At 38.9% G+C, this 14,372-nt stretch overlaps 1 protein-coding gene across 5 annotated transcripts in view; it reads left to right on the top strand.

The window, feature by feature from the left end:
• Positions 1-8,804, top strand: part of nectin1b (nectin cell adhesion molecule 1b) — a 161,142-nt gene extending 152,338 nt beyond the window's left edge. For all 5 annotated transcript variants that reach the window (XM_085795877.1, XM_085795882.1, XM_085795876.1 and 2 more), the window contains one exon: positions 8,507-8,804. In XM_085795877.1, the coding sequence (XP_085652003.1) occupies positions 8,507-8,746 (240 nt within the window). In that variant the 3' untranslated portion in view covers positions 8,747-8,804. The remainder of the gene's footprint in view (positions 1-8,506) is intronic.
• The last annotated feature ends 5,568 nt before the right edge of the window (positions 8,805-14,372 follow it).

The following is a 14,372-nucleotide window of genomic DNA, read 5'->3' as shown; positions in this document are numbered from 1 at the left end:
TCACCTCAGGTCAGTGACTCACAGGTTATCAGTGAAATAAATTAGCGAACTGTTAATCACAGTGTGAATGTATTTTTGGCATCCATGTACTTTGTCTCTGTTATGATCTATCAGATACAAGAACTTATTTGGGCATACGTTTTCAAGGTTATACTATCAATCCAATGTACCGCTGCTCAGAATGACTTCAAGGTGAGCCAGATTTCATTTAGATTAACCCTAGAGGAGGTAGAGGAAGAGCAAGTTCAGATGACAGAAAAAGTAAAGCTTTATTAAGCTTTTTGAATTTGATAAAGATCTTGGCCTCTTAGCAACATACAGTAGCACAAAAGCCACAAGTAGTGCAGATGCATTTACAGTAGGATAAAGCTACATCACAGATTACATAAACCAAAACATCTGTTGCATTTGAATAATTGTTGAATCTTGCATTTTGAAGCTGCTGCCTTTTCAACTTGTGTTGCGTCAACAGCTGTGTTTTTTGTGTCATGTTCGGTTCTTGGAGTTTGCAAACTGTTGTTTGGCAGAGGAAACACAGTGATGAAGGTAGTTTAATTGTATCAAAGCACAGTCATCCGTTAAGTCAAACTTTCTGTTGAGAGATGTGCAGCTTTTTTCACTTCCTTTTACAGTCTGCTGTTATTGTGTAAAGACATTCTTTAAATACTGAGGACAGTTTATGTCAATGGCAAACAACAAAGATATGAACACGTGAAGATACTCATTCATTTGCATACCTTTAAGCTTAACTCTCTGGTGGAAATAAATGTATTTATGATATTACTGAATGAGAACATTTTCATATTATCATTAAAGGTACATTGTGTAGGAATTACTCCCATCTAGCATTGCGGTTGCATATCGCAAGCAACTCAATCGTATTTTCATGCTGCATTCACATGAAATTGGGCAGATGAACAACAGCGTAACGTAACACGTAACGGCATAAACAAGCCTCTAAAACAAGTGGTCCATCAGTATGAGGCAAAACAATGACGCGACAATATGTTGTCATAGCGATGTCATATTGTTTACCTGACCCACGTTTTACCGACTGTCTCTCGACTTCTGACATCTGGTTTGTTACCGACGGCCGTCTGCCCGACTGCACGTGAATGCAGCATCAGTTAACGCTCCATTCCTCCTCACTGCGTTACTGCGGTGACTTTTCACAGACGCCACCTCGACCTGAGCCAACAGCTCCGGTGTCTCTGGTGAGTTTCCGTGGTTTCCTACGTCACGCTGCCACTGAATGTAAAAACATGGCGACACGACATGGCAGCCAGCACCGAGCATTTTTATTTACCAAGCAAATTCAGAGCTCACCAGAACACTTCAGTTTGTTGATGGGAGTGATTCCTGATTAATTAAAACATACTTTTGATTATACTTTTCGATTTTCGTGAATAGATTACAGGAGAAGTCACACAATGTCCCTTTAAAGAGATAGTTCACCCAAAATTGAAATTTTACTCATTATTTACTCACCCTCATGTCGACTAAGGGCTGGGAGAAGTTTCAGAGTCCTCCGTGGCTTCTCTGAGTTACAGGGGCTTCGTAACAAAAACACACACCAAAAAACATCCAAATACCTCCATGCTGCTCGTATGTAATGTCCGTATTGTATTGAAGCCCCGAAAGGCAAAATTGTCCCGAAAAAAATTAAATAAGTCTATATTTTAAGCTTGTTTGTAGCGGAAGCTCCTCTTCCCGGTTCGTCACATTTGGACGAACCAGGGTCTGTCCTCTTCCCAGTTCGTCCAAATTTGACGAACCGGGAAGAGGAGCTTCGAGAAGCTTCCGCTACAAAACAAGCTTGAAAAATAGACTTATTCAATTTTTTTTCGGGACAATTCCGCTTCAATACAAGACGGACATTACATACGAGCAGCATGGAGGTATTTGAATGTTTTTTGGTGTGTCCTTTTGTTACGAAGACAGTTGGTATCCATTTGCAACCGTTATATGGACATGCACTGCTATGCCGAGACCCCCTGTAACTCAGAGAAGCCACGGAGGACTCTGAAACTTCTCCCAGCCCTTACTGTGCGTTCACACCAAAAGCGATTAAATCGCCTGTAGTCACTCTGGTCGCTCCTATCGCGTCTCTTGCCAGCTCGAGCAGGCCCTTGCACCAAGCGACCAAAGGGGCAGGACTTTCAAGCTGTGCTACAGATGTGTCCATTCAGGCTCTCTCAATTTTTCCGGCTGTGAGAATCCCAGTCCGCAATTGGCTGTCGCCGTGGTCGCGCCGCTGCTCATTTGCATAAAGTTGAGCCTCTCTCAACTTTCGTCGCTCTCAACGCATCGCTCCCGCCGCCGGTCGCTCCTCGTCACTCCTCGTCGCCAGCGTACATTGAAAATGAATGGCAGCTGGTCGCCGCAGTTGCTCCGGTTGCTTTTGGTGTGAACGCACAGTTAGTCGACATGAGGGTGAGTTGATAATGAGTGAAATTTCAATTTTGGGTGAACTATCCCTTTAAGTACAAAGGTTTGGAAACTCAGATGTATCGATAAGTCCATTGAATTGCAGTTTCTTTTTGGATGGCTGCGGCCCATATCCCAGACTTGGAGCAACTAAATCGGACCAACTGGGTCAATAAATCCAATTACTGTTCAGCTAAATGTTGGAACAGGATACACATCGAGAGTAATGCTGGATGAGTGGGGATAGTGCCATATGCAGCAGTCTTAGAAAACAAGCATGAAGATTTTTCATGCACAACAGTTCATAAAGAATACTGCAGCAAAGGCAAAAAACAAACCAAAAAAAAACAAACAACTCAGCTGCACGTCTGGTAAAGAAGAAAGAAAGAAAGAACAGACTTGTTTAATAGAGGGCAGAGGAGTAAGGCTACACAGAGGTGGAGTTTTGGATGCACCAATAACAGTTATGACTAGTTGGACTCCAAAATGTGTTGAAACAAGAGTCTCCAGTTGACTCAAAAATTGCCACCAACCTAATCACTCATAAAAGGGCTCCATGTGATGCGGTGCTATGCACAACTAATAAAGAGCAAATACGAGTTGAGTAAAAATATTAAATTCTGGGACACCTCTCAGTCTCAGCTCATGATAAAATACTGAAAAGGGAAGGCTACATTTTAGCTCCACATGTTGAGGCTAATAGTCCTCACTGAAGATGGCCCCGGTTCGAATCCTGCATCGGGCAGCCCTTTCCTGCATGCAACCCCCCCCCTTCCTCTAAACAACAACCAGGCTAAACTTGTATAAAAGCTTTGGAATCATGCATGATTTGCCATTTCAAGGCTGAAGGGTAAATACTTTAACTTGATAATTGATTACTTGAATTAAGGCAATTATTTTATAATACAAATGTTCTGAAATTCTGTGTTTCAATTCTGTGAGGCATTATGTAATTTTATGGACATAAATTTGTGATGATGATATTAGATAAAACCAGGCTGTTTCATTTTTTTGTAAGAATTACATTTTATATAAATCAGGCTATGACTGATTTGATAAATCAGATGAATATAAGATGAATATTGGTCAAAACCTTCAGGATATAGATAGGAATGAAACTGTGAAGCTTGGTGTAAGAGCCATTGAAGCTGAGATTTCTGGCTCAGACTATGATAAACAACCCATTTTGAGAAGATGACCTCAAAAGATTATATACATCTTTATTAGAGGCTGCTGAAGAAGTTGTAGTCACAGAGAGCTTTACAACAAAGCCTGCGATGACCTTATACAGGCAGTGATTGCTTTATAGTGTGTAGCATTACAATGATAGCTGTGTGATGAAATTTAGAGACAGATATGAACAGAAACGGGAAAAAAAAATCTTTGTTTTCTTCACTAGTTTGAGTTAGAGCATAATTTTGAAACAAAAATAATTCAAAATTTAAAAATTGACCAGTGTATGTGTTTTTGCCTGTAGTGTTGGGTTTGAAAGGCTCCAAGCTGATAGAAGGCTGGCTGTGTTTGAGAATATTACTTATTGTATTTAGTGAGTGACTCTCAAATGGATATAAACAAGGGTGTGGGGAGCTGTCAGTGTACAGACATTTTGCTCACAACATTTATAGAAAGATGTGATGCTCTATAGTTCAGACTGCACTGTGGTGCCTCCTGGAAATGTATTTGACCTCCTCCAGCTTTAGAGGAAACTCACCCAGTAACCCCCCAAAAAACCCTTCCCCTCACACACATTCCCTTATTCCCTCCCTCCCTCCCGATATAAGCTTGATATAGAGTAGATACTTTATGAAATAGCTACGTGTATATCAGAATTGGTATTATTTGATAAAAGGTCCATACCATAATTATGTGTTGTTGTTTTTTTACGTGTTTTATTTTCATGCAATCACTCAGAAAACAGTCAGCCAATTAAAAAAGTGGATCTGATCCTAAAGACTTCTAACTTAATTAACAGTTACTTATTTAAGTTACAGTTATACCTATCTTTTGCTAAAAACAATAGCAAACTGCCTGCTCTGTGCAAAGGTAACACAATTCTTCTGGCTGAACTTATAGCATTCTGATCAAGTCATAGTCTGATAATCACAAGTAAAGCCAAATGTGTCCTTCTTATGCTTCATTTTTTTGTGGGCAGAGTAAAAACAAGATGAAAAGTGAGTTTTAGATTTTGTTACTTTCTGAAGAGCTTCATGTTTAGCTTACAGACATGAAAGTGGTATCGACCTTCTCATCTAACTTGCTGTAAACAAATATTAAGCACATTTCCCAATATGTCAAACTATTACTCTAAATTATTCAAACCTTTTGAAACCCCCAAACCTGACTTTAATGGTCTGTGTTTGACCCAAAAGCAGCTTCTTTTTCATAGACAGGGACGTGTATTGCAGCAGTTTCAGGTCTGAATCCCAGGTGTCTTGAGATAAACTGATAAACTGAGAATACTGCTCTTTCAGACTGTTGGGTTTAATTTGCTTGGAAGTGCTTGAAATCACCAAGGTCTTCTTAGCAAGCAAAGAAATGAATAACCTGACAAAGTAGAAAGTTTTCTTGGGTAGCACAGACACTCCTTGATGCTGACCTCCGACAAATAAGCTTTTCAGATGCTTCTAACAGTGTATCCAGGACGTGCGTCAGGACAGGTTTACTTGCAAGTCTTCTGCTGCAGTTCACCTTCACACAAGATCACCACTCACCCTTTTGTCTGTCAGAGGCCAACTGTGGATAACATTGCAATTCAGCCCTCACAAGTAGTTTTAGATCAAAACCTAGGCTACTCTTGTACAGTAGGGTGCTCACTCAGTCTTATTATCCGCTGTTATTGTTAAAAGGGCAATTCATTTCAAAGAATATACCGATTAGATTAACCTCATTGGTGAGTTTGCTTATGCCCAGCTCATTAAAAATCCCTTCTTATATCCCCAATGTTTTACCCATGAAACATATTTTGTAACATGGCAACTTAACTGTGTTGCAAATTCATTCATTCAACATTTTCAGAGTTGGGATCATCGTTTTCGTAGATGTAGAGATGCTTGAGGAATATTCGTAAGTTCCATTTTCACTCTCATCCATTTTTTTATTTTTTTTTGCATGCTTACTTACTCATCATTACTGTCCTCTCATAATCATGTTTAGGCAGTCAGATTCATTCTCATCGAACACACTGAAGTCATTCTTTAAAAATAAATGGTACTGTAAGGCACCTGTGGCAACCAGGAGGCACACAAAACAGCAAATTATAAATGGAAAGACACATTTTATTTTTATTTATGTGTTTGTATGTTTATTTTTAACAACAACAACAACTGAAACTATGTAATAAGTTTTCCTGAGAGCACTGCAACTTAAGAAAACACATGCAAATAGACAAAACACAAATAACAACATTGCCAGTTTGACAATACATGAGCTGCATACAATATAATCACATTACAACAGAAGTGTTTACAGGGGACATTCAAGACTGATGAACCTGACTGGGACTTGGGACTGGGACTCATCACTTTTGTAAATTGAAAAGCCCTAACTGGGCATTGAATAGCCACTGTGGCTCGGGCCATGTCCATACTTTTTTTTCTGCCTAAATTATATTTACTTCATTCCGTGAAGATAAGAGAGAGAGATAGAGAGGGAGAAAGAAAGAAAGAAAGAGAGAGGGGATGATATGCAGCAAAGGGTCACAGATTGCACTCAACTATAGGCTGCTGCTTTTAGGTCTACACTCGGTAAGACCTTCACCAGCTAACCCGTTCGTGCATCCACTTGAAACAGCTTTGTTGTGTTGAGAGCAGTTGCAGTTCATGCTTTTTCAAACTGATTAAGATGTTTGTTTATGTTTTCATGATTTGCGTGTCCTTACATTGCAGTGCTTCAAGCTCTCAGGGCCTCCGTAATAAATACTAATGTCCCTCACTGAAAGCAGCCAGTTTGTGCTCTGTTCAGACTGTAATGCTTTGAAAACATCAGTCTTAATTTTCCCCCAACAGCCAGGGATAAAATCAGCACATAAAATAATTTACAGCTGGGGGCATTATGTTCATGTCTGTACTGATCAACATCAGTGCTCTTACACTATGGCAAAGGTCTATTGTCTGTATCCTGTATTTTGTGATGATTTCATACTATTGCTGTTATGTAACATCCCCTTTGTTAAAAAGAGCAGGGGACACTCTGTATGAAAGTATCATCACTGATTTAATAGCAAAATACAATTACGGTGTTTGAAACATGAATCTCCAGCCACACATGACACATCTAGATGCATGATTTTAATTCAGTAAAGGCATTAATGTCAGTAGAGCTAAATAAAATCTAACCCACATGGGATGCAGGGTAGACAAGTGCCTTGTCTTTTAGTGGATTAAATATTTGAGTGACAAGCAGTATACAAACAGTCTACTGTATGTAGTCCAAACTACAAACTCCTGCACTTTCCTGCAAAACAAACATGTTGACTATAACTCCATGTTACAGCAGCATAACCAGCCTACAGGTTTGCAAAGGAGACATGAGCATGATGAGTGTCATCCTGGGGACACAGAGCAAATAGCTCCATTAAAGGTCATAAAGCCATTACAAACTTTCAAGTAGCACTAGGAGCGTTTTGTTTTGAATTGTAGTGGATCAACAGCCAGACAACATGATGTAACACATATGCCATAGAGTAATGGCTGCAGTTGGTTTGTTAAATTTCACACCAGCAGGAAAGGAAACAAGTGCTTTTAATAGTAAAACAATAAAAACAGTAAAACAGTAGTAGGCCTAGGATGTTTCTATGGCTCTGGTGGAGCTTCCTTAGTCTGAGAGAATGACTCAGAAGATGTCCTCAGGGTTATTTCTTAGATTTCAGTGAAAGCCTGTTTAATGAACTTTGGATGTGGAATATGAAACACAAGGATATTTACAAATGAGACAATGTTAAATGGCAATCCTACTGAGTTGCATAATGGGAACTGTAATGTTAATGAAGCTTGAGCCATACAAAGGACTGAAAGTCAGGATGTCTTTGCATCTACTTGCCTCCCTGTCAAACCGGCTAACGATGACCAGAAGTCACAGCCTTTTGTTTTGTTATTGTGAGTTGACTGTAGGTATTCAGTCTCTCTGCTACATGGACGGGGAGGCTCGTTGATCTTTTCTATTTGTTTCAGAGTATAATTGACTATGATGATTTTAGCATCCACTAGGGATAAATGAATCAATGATTACGCTGCAGTCCCAAACTAAACTGCCTCTAACATTAACCACACTGTTATTTTATCGCAAATGCAGTGAGGCCTGTGAGGGTCTCTGGACAATATTTGTCACTACTATTGTTGATTAAGATAATAAAGTTACATTAGCACAACGAATATTTGTCTGTTATGATACACTTGAAAAATCCCTTCAAGGTAAGTCTTGAACAATTAAAATGTGTGATTACTTTGCAATTAATCGTAGTGGGCTATGGACACTTGTGCAATTCATCGCAATTTCATATTTTAATTGAGCAATGAAAAGGGATCAGCAAGCACACTCTGGTTATAGCAGTCGATGGGTGTACGGCTCGAAAACGCAGAAAAACAGTAGAAAGGCCAGCACTCTCAAAATATCCTTTTGGTGTTTTAATGAAGCAGGTGGCGACCTCGATTGACAGCCCTAATATGTACCTTTATGATTAATATAAATAGGGCCTTCAGTGTTAGAGGTTAGTGGCTGGTTATGCACATTTAGCAAAGAGTAAACATTTGTTACAGAAGTTCCACATTTTGTACAAACTGACTGGTTTATCACAACATTAACATACCCAACAATAACCTTTTAGCATCTTGGTTGCTCAGAGTAAAAGATACATTACATGTATATACATTATAATTGTATATTTCATATCAGCTACATTGCTTAATACTGTTTATACTGTCTGTTGAGTAAATATCTCTGTGGTTCAGACACACTGTTCTGTTGTGCACTGAAATGTAATGATGTGATCACACGGGTTAAGTCAAACCTCCTGAGACCAAAAGAAAACCCTGTGACCCTGCAGTGTCATCTTCTTTCTTCTTCTTTTTTCCTCTCCTCGCAGGACCCTGGGCGGCGTCCAGAGGAGTTGTTGAACCCGGCTGAATACATGAGCTACCAGCGCATCTGCAACATGGAACACTTTCCCGAGTCTCAGCCCGCTCCAGCTTACCCTCCTGTTACTTTCCTGCCTCAGCACCCCTACACGCAGCAACCATCCACTGAGCCAATGTACTCCAACACAACCTTCTCTGCCCCCGGCCCTCGGGCTCCCTTCACTTTCCCCAAGGAGCAATCCGTGTGACATGCCACATGACTCTTACGTCTGCAAGAGGCAACATGATAGTGCCACAAATGCTTCATGGAAAACAAATCTCTGCTGAACCACCCTGCTCCTGTTTATTCTATAGGCTTAAAACACATGTGGGCTTCCCCCTGCTATGATGAAAGTGTCTGTAACTTGTGGCCCTCAATCCCCTGTGTATTGTGCACCATTTACTTCACTGAGGCTGTCTGATGTTAGCGTATAGCCAACACCAACTCCCCTCCTCCACCACCCAACCCTCCACGCCTCACATGTGCCCACTCACCTTGTTTGCGTTTGATTGCTTCCTCACCTTCTGAATATTTTTGCTTTTTTGCCAATCATGTAAACTGTGTACAGAATATGCCATTGTATCACTGAAGATTTTTTGTCTCTTATATTTTTACATTTCCCACAGTGGTAGTGACCTTTTATAGCAACGTGCTTCTTTTGTTTGTTTTCTGTTTGTCTGTCTGTCAATCATATGCTTGCTTCTTTGAAAGTCATTTACTATACTGTTTGTGTGATCGAGTGTGTTCTGGTGAAAATAAAAAATAAAACAAATGCCATTTGATTTATAAAGAAAATTATCATTCTATGATGTATGTACTTCTCCTTTAACAACAGTTAATGGCAGGGTTGTTATGTGAAGATGTGAATTGGCAGTCTCTCACCTGAATCCGTCAGTACTTCTCATGATAGCTTTGCTGTTGTGGCATTTGACTGGATATTTTGGACTATTAGAAGCGAATGTTATCCTCATTAGCTATGAAAAAAACAAAGGGCTTGAGATCCAGCAGTATCTACGTTATTCTATTTCTTGTATTATTATCCGTCCCAGTTATTATTATTATTATTATTATTATTATTATTATTATTATTATTATTATTATTATTATTATTATTATTATCTACCAGTAGTTGCCAAAGACATATGGTTTCATTAATTTTTTTTGTCCATTTTGTTTCATGCTTGTGTTTCCATTAAAACTAACTGGTTTTATGGAAAATAAACAAGGTTGATTGGCATTGTGCTACACTTTTCCAGTTTACATCATCACTTGCCATATGCTGTATTTTCCATATCTATACATGAAACTTGAGTTCCTCATGGAGGCTGGTTTTAAGGTTTGCGGGTCCATTGTGTTTGTGCAGAGTTACCAGCCAACAGGAGTCTTTCTTTATGCAGGTGCAATAGGTGACGACAATCACATGCATGGGTTGTCCTGGGAAAAAAAAAAACTGTCAAATCAAAAGGGAAAGACTTTTCCAAGGACAGCCCACACTTTTAACATATTTACATTTTGTTATTTTATTTTGTTAATTTGTTCTAACATAGCGTAAAGAGTTTGAAACAGTCTAAGAATCACTGAAGAGAAAAAGCTTGTTACTGTATTTTTTTAGAGAATGCTTAGTTATATATGATAGCACACCACTATTTTCAGAGTCCATTTTACACTGTGACTGTTCATTTCAGACCATACATAAGCTAATGTGCTTAACGAGCCAATTTCAGGATACTGCCTCCCACACACAAGCCCTCTAGATGCAGCAAATTTGCATAAATTGAAAGTTCACATTTTTTGCCATGTCAGATGTATGTTTGGGGAGAAAAATAAAGAAAATACTTGTGTTTGTGCTTGATGTGAAAAAAAAAATCCTTGAAATGTTGATGGTAATTTTAGTATTTACTCTTAATGGTGGTTAATGGGATAGAGTAAAACATGTGAGACTTTCTCCTGTGCTCACCTTGTTGTCTTGCAATGGCTCGATATGTGTGCTAGCATTTAGTTTAAGCAGTGGTCTCTGGTTTGAACCACTGAAGGAGTTTGATAGTGCTGTACCTGCTGTGTGAAAAATCACTAAAACACTATTTTGTCTTTCTGTGACACATTTACTATTCATGAGATCCTTCCTTTTCATCATTATTATTATCATTATTATTTTTTGTTTTCATCTATGAAAGTGCTTGCCACAGAGTACGCTAAAAATGGGATTTACATGTATTGATTCTTTTCACTGTTGAATCCTCATGATTTCAGTCACATTTATTTTGAATGACCTGAAGATAACTGCCATGTTTGTTTCCACCCACAACCTTGTTGTTTGTGTTTTGTAAGACTGTAACATTTAGTTTTTTTGTTTGTTTATATATATATATACATTTGTGGAAGGATACTACCTGAATGAGTATTAAAGTTGTGAGCTCTTTTTGTTCCCAAGACTGAAATTAAGAAATAATGTGAATTTAATCTTCTTCTTTTTTTTAATTTGGAGTTATGTTTGATGTAAATATTAATACAATGTATCTGATGTGTGAAAAACAAGTCATGCAGTTTAACATTAAACTTCACAAACTACCCATGCTCTTACTATACTATTGTCAATATAACACAATGTTTGTGTTTTGGTCTTCAGTTGCTCAATGCTACACAATGTTACACATGTGTTAGAGTTACTATAGTTACATAAGAGTGTCTGACTGTAAATAAATACTATATTAATGCTGAAGCATCATATTGTGGATGTGATCATACGGCTAGAGAACAAACAGTTGTCTACACATCCAGTGCTACATGCTCCATTATACTATATTAACAGTATGGCCAGTACCTGTTTTTCTCTGTTTGTTTTTTTTATTTGCTAATTGCACATTGTTACATGGTTCCAATTCCATTTTCAATGTTGCAGATGACACAGTGGGAGGAAAGAACAGGAAAGAACATTTCCTGGAGAACACACACTCTAAACAACTAGCCAACTAAATCAAATTATGTCCTTTTTCTAGCAAAGTTATAGGTTAGACATGGAGTTCTCAACAGGCCCGGGATGGCCGCCTTGTAGACTGGCCATTTTATTTTCCCTGCGAGGCGAGGCACAATGCACAGAACAGGGCCAGGTAGGCTGCCGTTGCAATGGGGATGGCTTCTACATGTTTCCCACGCCTGCCTTCCTTCAATATTATTCTGTATGTCCGATCCAATTTGGTATTTCATTCAAGTTTCATCATATCATTAATTCTTGAGTAGAAAAATAATTTTACCATCATGTCATCATCATCTGTATCATTATCAAGTCTGCCTGTATTAGAACACAGGAATGACGCAGTAGTAGGGGGGGGCGGTGGCTGGGTTGGGCCAGAATCTGGCTAAGTGAGTTGGGCCATGTCAGGTCCGGGCTTAAACACCTGGGTCAGGCTGGGTCAGATTTTAACATCCCAGAAAAGGAAAAAAAAAAAGAAAAAGATTTTGATTTCTGCCGGTTAAGGAGTAAAGCATGTTAGAAAGTTTCACACATTAGTTGCTGAATTTTGCATTTTTCACTGGATAACATATTAGAATTCCTGTCTTTGTATACTGTTGAAATCCAATTTCCACAAAGGAGAAAGAGTTTGAGTGGAACTTTCTGCTGCTTCTTGCTTTTGGCACCCTTAATGCACAGGTATTAGTGTCTGTCCATCTCCCTGCACACATAAATGGCACTATAATAATATCTGCAATTCTTGATAAGGTTCATTCATGGTCGCTTTTGGAATGCTTGACTGCACTGTTGAAGCTGTGGTAAATCTGTTTACTTATGAGTCTAGAACAGAGGTCAGCAACCTGCAGCTCCGGAGCCGCATGCGGCTCTTTCGTCACTCTGCTGTGGCTCCTGTGTGGCTCTCTTGGTTTAGAGAGGGCAAGCTCATTTTGGGGAGAAAAAAAAAAGATAGACAAAGACTTGTTCATTGTAATAGTTATTTCTTTAGAGATTGAGGTGCTCATATGTTATTAAAATAAGACTTGTTTCAATATTTTGTTGATAAAAATATGCATCAGTTTTTTTCCACCATAAATTAAACATTGCTCACGTTTCACAGATGAGAGCTTGCAATCGTGAAAATGAAAGTGACGTCTTACAACCCATGCAGTGAAGTTCAGATGCAGTAATCACATTAACCAGGTGAGAGAAATTATTTGATGAGCTATTATTTTGAAAATACATATTTCTATATCGGACCTTGAACCGAGTCTCATATTCAGGTTGACGGCTGCTGTACGTCACGGAAATCAAGGAATGACGGCATACTGAAATAAACTGGCGTTTTTTGGGGGTGCCCTTACTATTGAAAAGAGACTGCTGCAGCTGACTCTACAATTTGCTCCGGCTCCGAGTGGGTTTCGATATGGTGGGAAAGGGCCCAAACGGCTCTTTTAATGCTAAAGATTGCCGACCCCTGGTCTTGAAGAACATTGCAAGGGTCTGTCACATCTGTTCTTCTACTGAAGTTCTACACTAAGGACATAGTATTGCTAATAGGGCTTATTGTTACCCTTTGTCTTTTGAATGCAACAATGGTGCCAGCTCTTGTCAGGGAACACAGCCACCTGATCCCAGCAAGTAACCACATTTGATGACAGAGAGCACATACAAATAACCTCATTCATGACTGCTGCATAACATAACTGCTTTGCTTCCTCATAGATTCGTGAAGAACCACTGACATTTCCATGGAGCATGATTAATTTCCAGTTATTTACATTTTCTATTTTGGAATGTGCTCATAATGTAATTTTGCCAGCAAGCAGCTGTATCTTTAATACATACAGTACTTGAGATGTTGATGTGAGATGTTTTTGACTCAGTAATCCCTCAGGCGCAACCAAATGTTTTCATAACCATTTACCATAACCTCTCTGAATTTCTACAGAACATGGAGACATTTGTTGTTTAAGACAAATCTGCTTCCTAGAAATCATATATAACTAAAGTGCAACAGTATGTTTTGTACCAAATTAAGTTTAAGGTGCAGTATGTCCAGTAACAACATTTGTGTCGGCGAAATTTATAAATTAACAACATATCCTCATGATGTAATTTTAAAACTTGCTGTTGCACTTTAGTTATATCTAAGTAATGTCTTCTGAGACAGTTGTGCAAGGAGGTCTAAGGTTTTAGGTAGTGCTGTGTCTGAACAGAAAATATGTTCAGACGATCAGCCTCAGGGAATAATTCAAGTAGCTGATTTAGTAGAGTGTAGTATATAGCCATGAGCTGTGAGTACCTAGGCAGTTGCATCAGCAGAGAATTCATTCAGTAGAAATTCAGAGTCAGTACAGTATAAGTCAGCAGAAGTGCACTGTCAGTAACAACAGCATCTGAGGCAGCTGATCAAAATCAAACAGAACTGAAGTATCAGAACTGAACGCTTCATCTGCTGGTGACTTTTACAAAGAAAGTTTCAGTTCACTCCCAGTCCAAGCCACATATACCTCTGTTGAATTTTTATGAAGTTAAATTGTCACAGAAGGTGCAGTCAGGTGTTTTATTCTGTGTTGCACTACATTCTTAGAAATAAACATTCTTGTCCTCATAGGAGAACCCTTTTTGGCTCCTGGTAGAACTGACCAGGGGGGCCTCCAAAGAACATTCACCAGTTCAATTAAAATTTCAATTCAGTCTATGAAAATCCTGAATAATAACTAAATTACTCAAACGTTGTCATCTTCTATACAACCCACATTATAAGTCAAGCCAGTGGTATTCAACAAATAACGCCCCAAGGTTTTCTGGCAATACCGTGATTTACTCATTATATTTGGTAATTTTACCATTTGGCTGCTTTTGTCATGAAAGAAGCTAGTGA

This window comes from Trachurus japonicus, chromosome 13 (assembly GCF_045865225.1).
Source record: "Trachurus japonicus isolate A0001 chromosome 13, Traja_1.0".
NCBI classification, from domain to species: Eukaryota; Metazoa; Chordata; class Actinopteri; order Carangiformes; family Carangidae; genus Trachurus; species Trachurus japonicus.
Note: the sequence above shows the minus strand (reverse complement) of the source record. Positions and strands in the feature narration are given on the sequence as shown.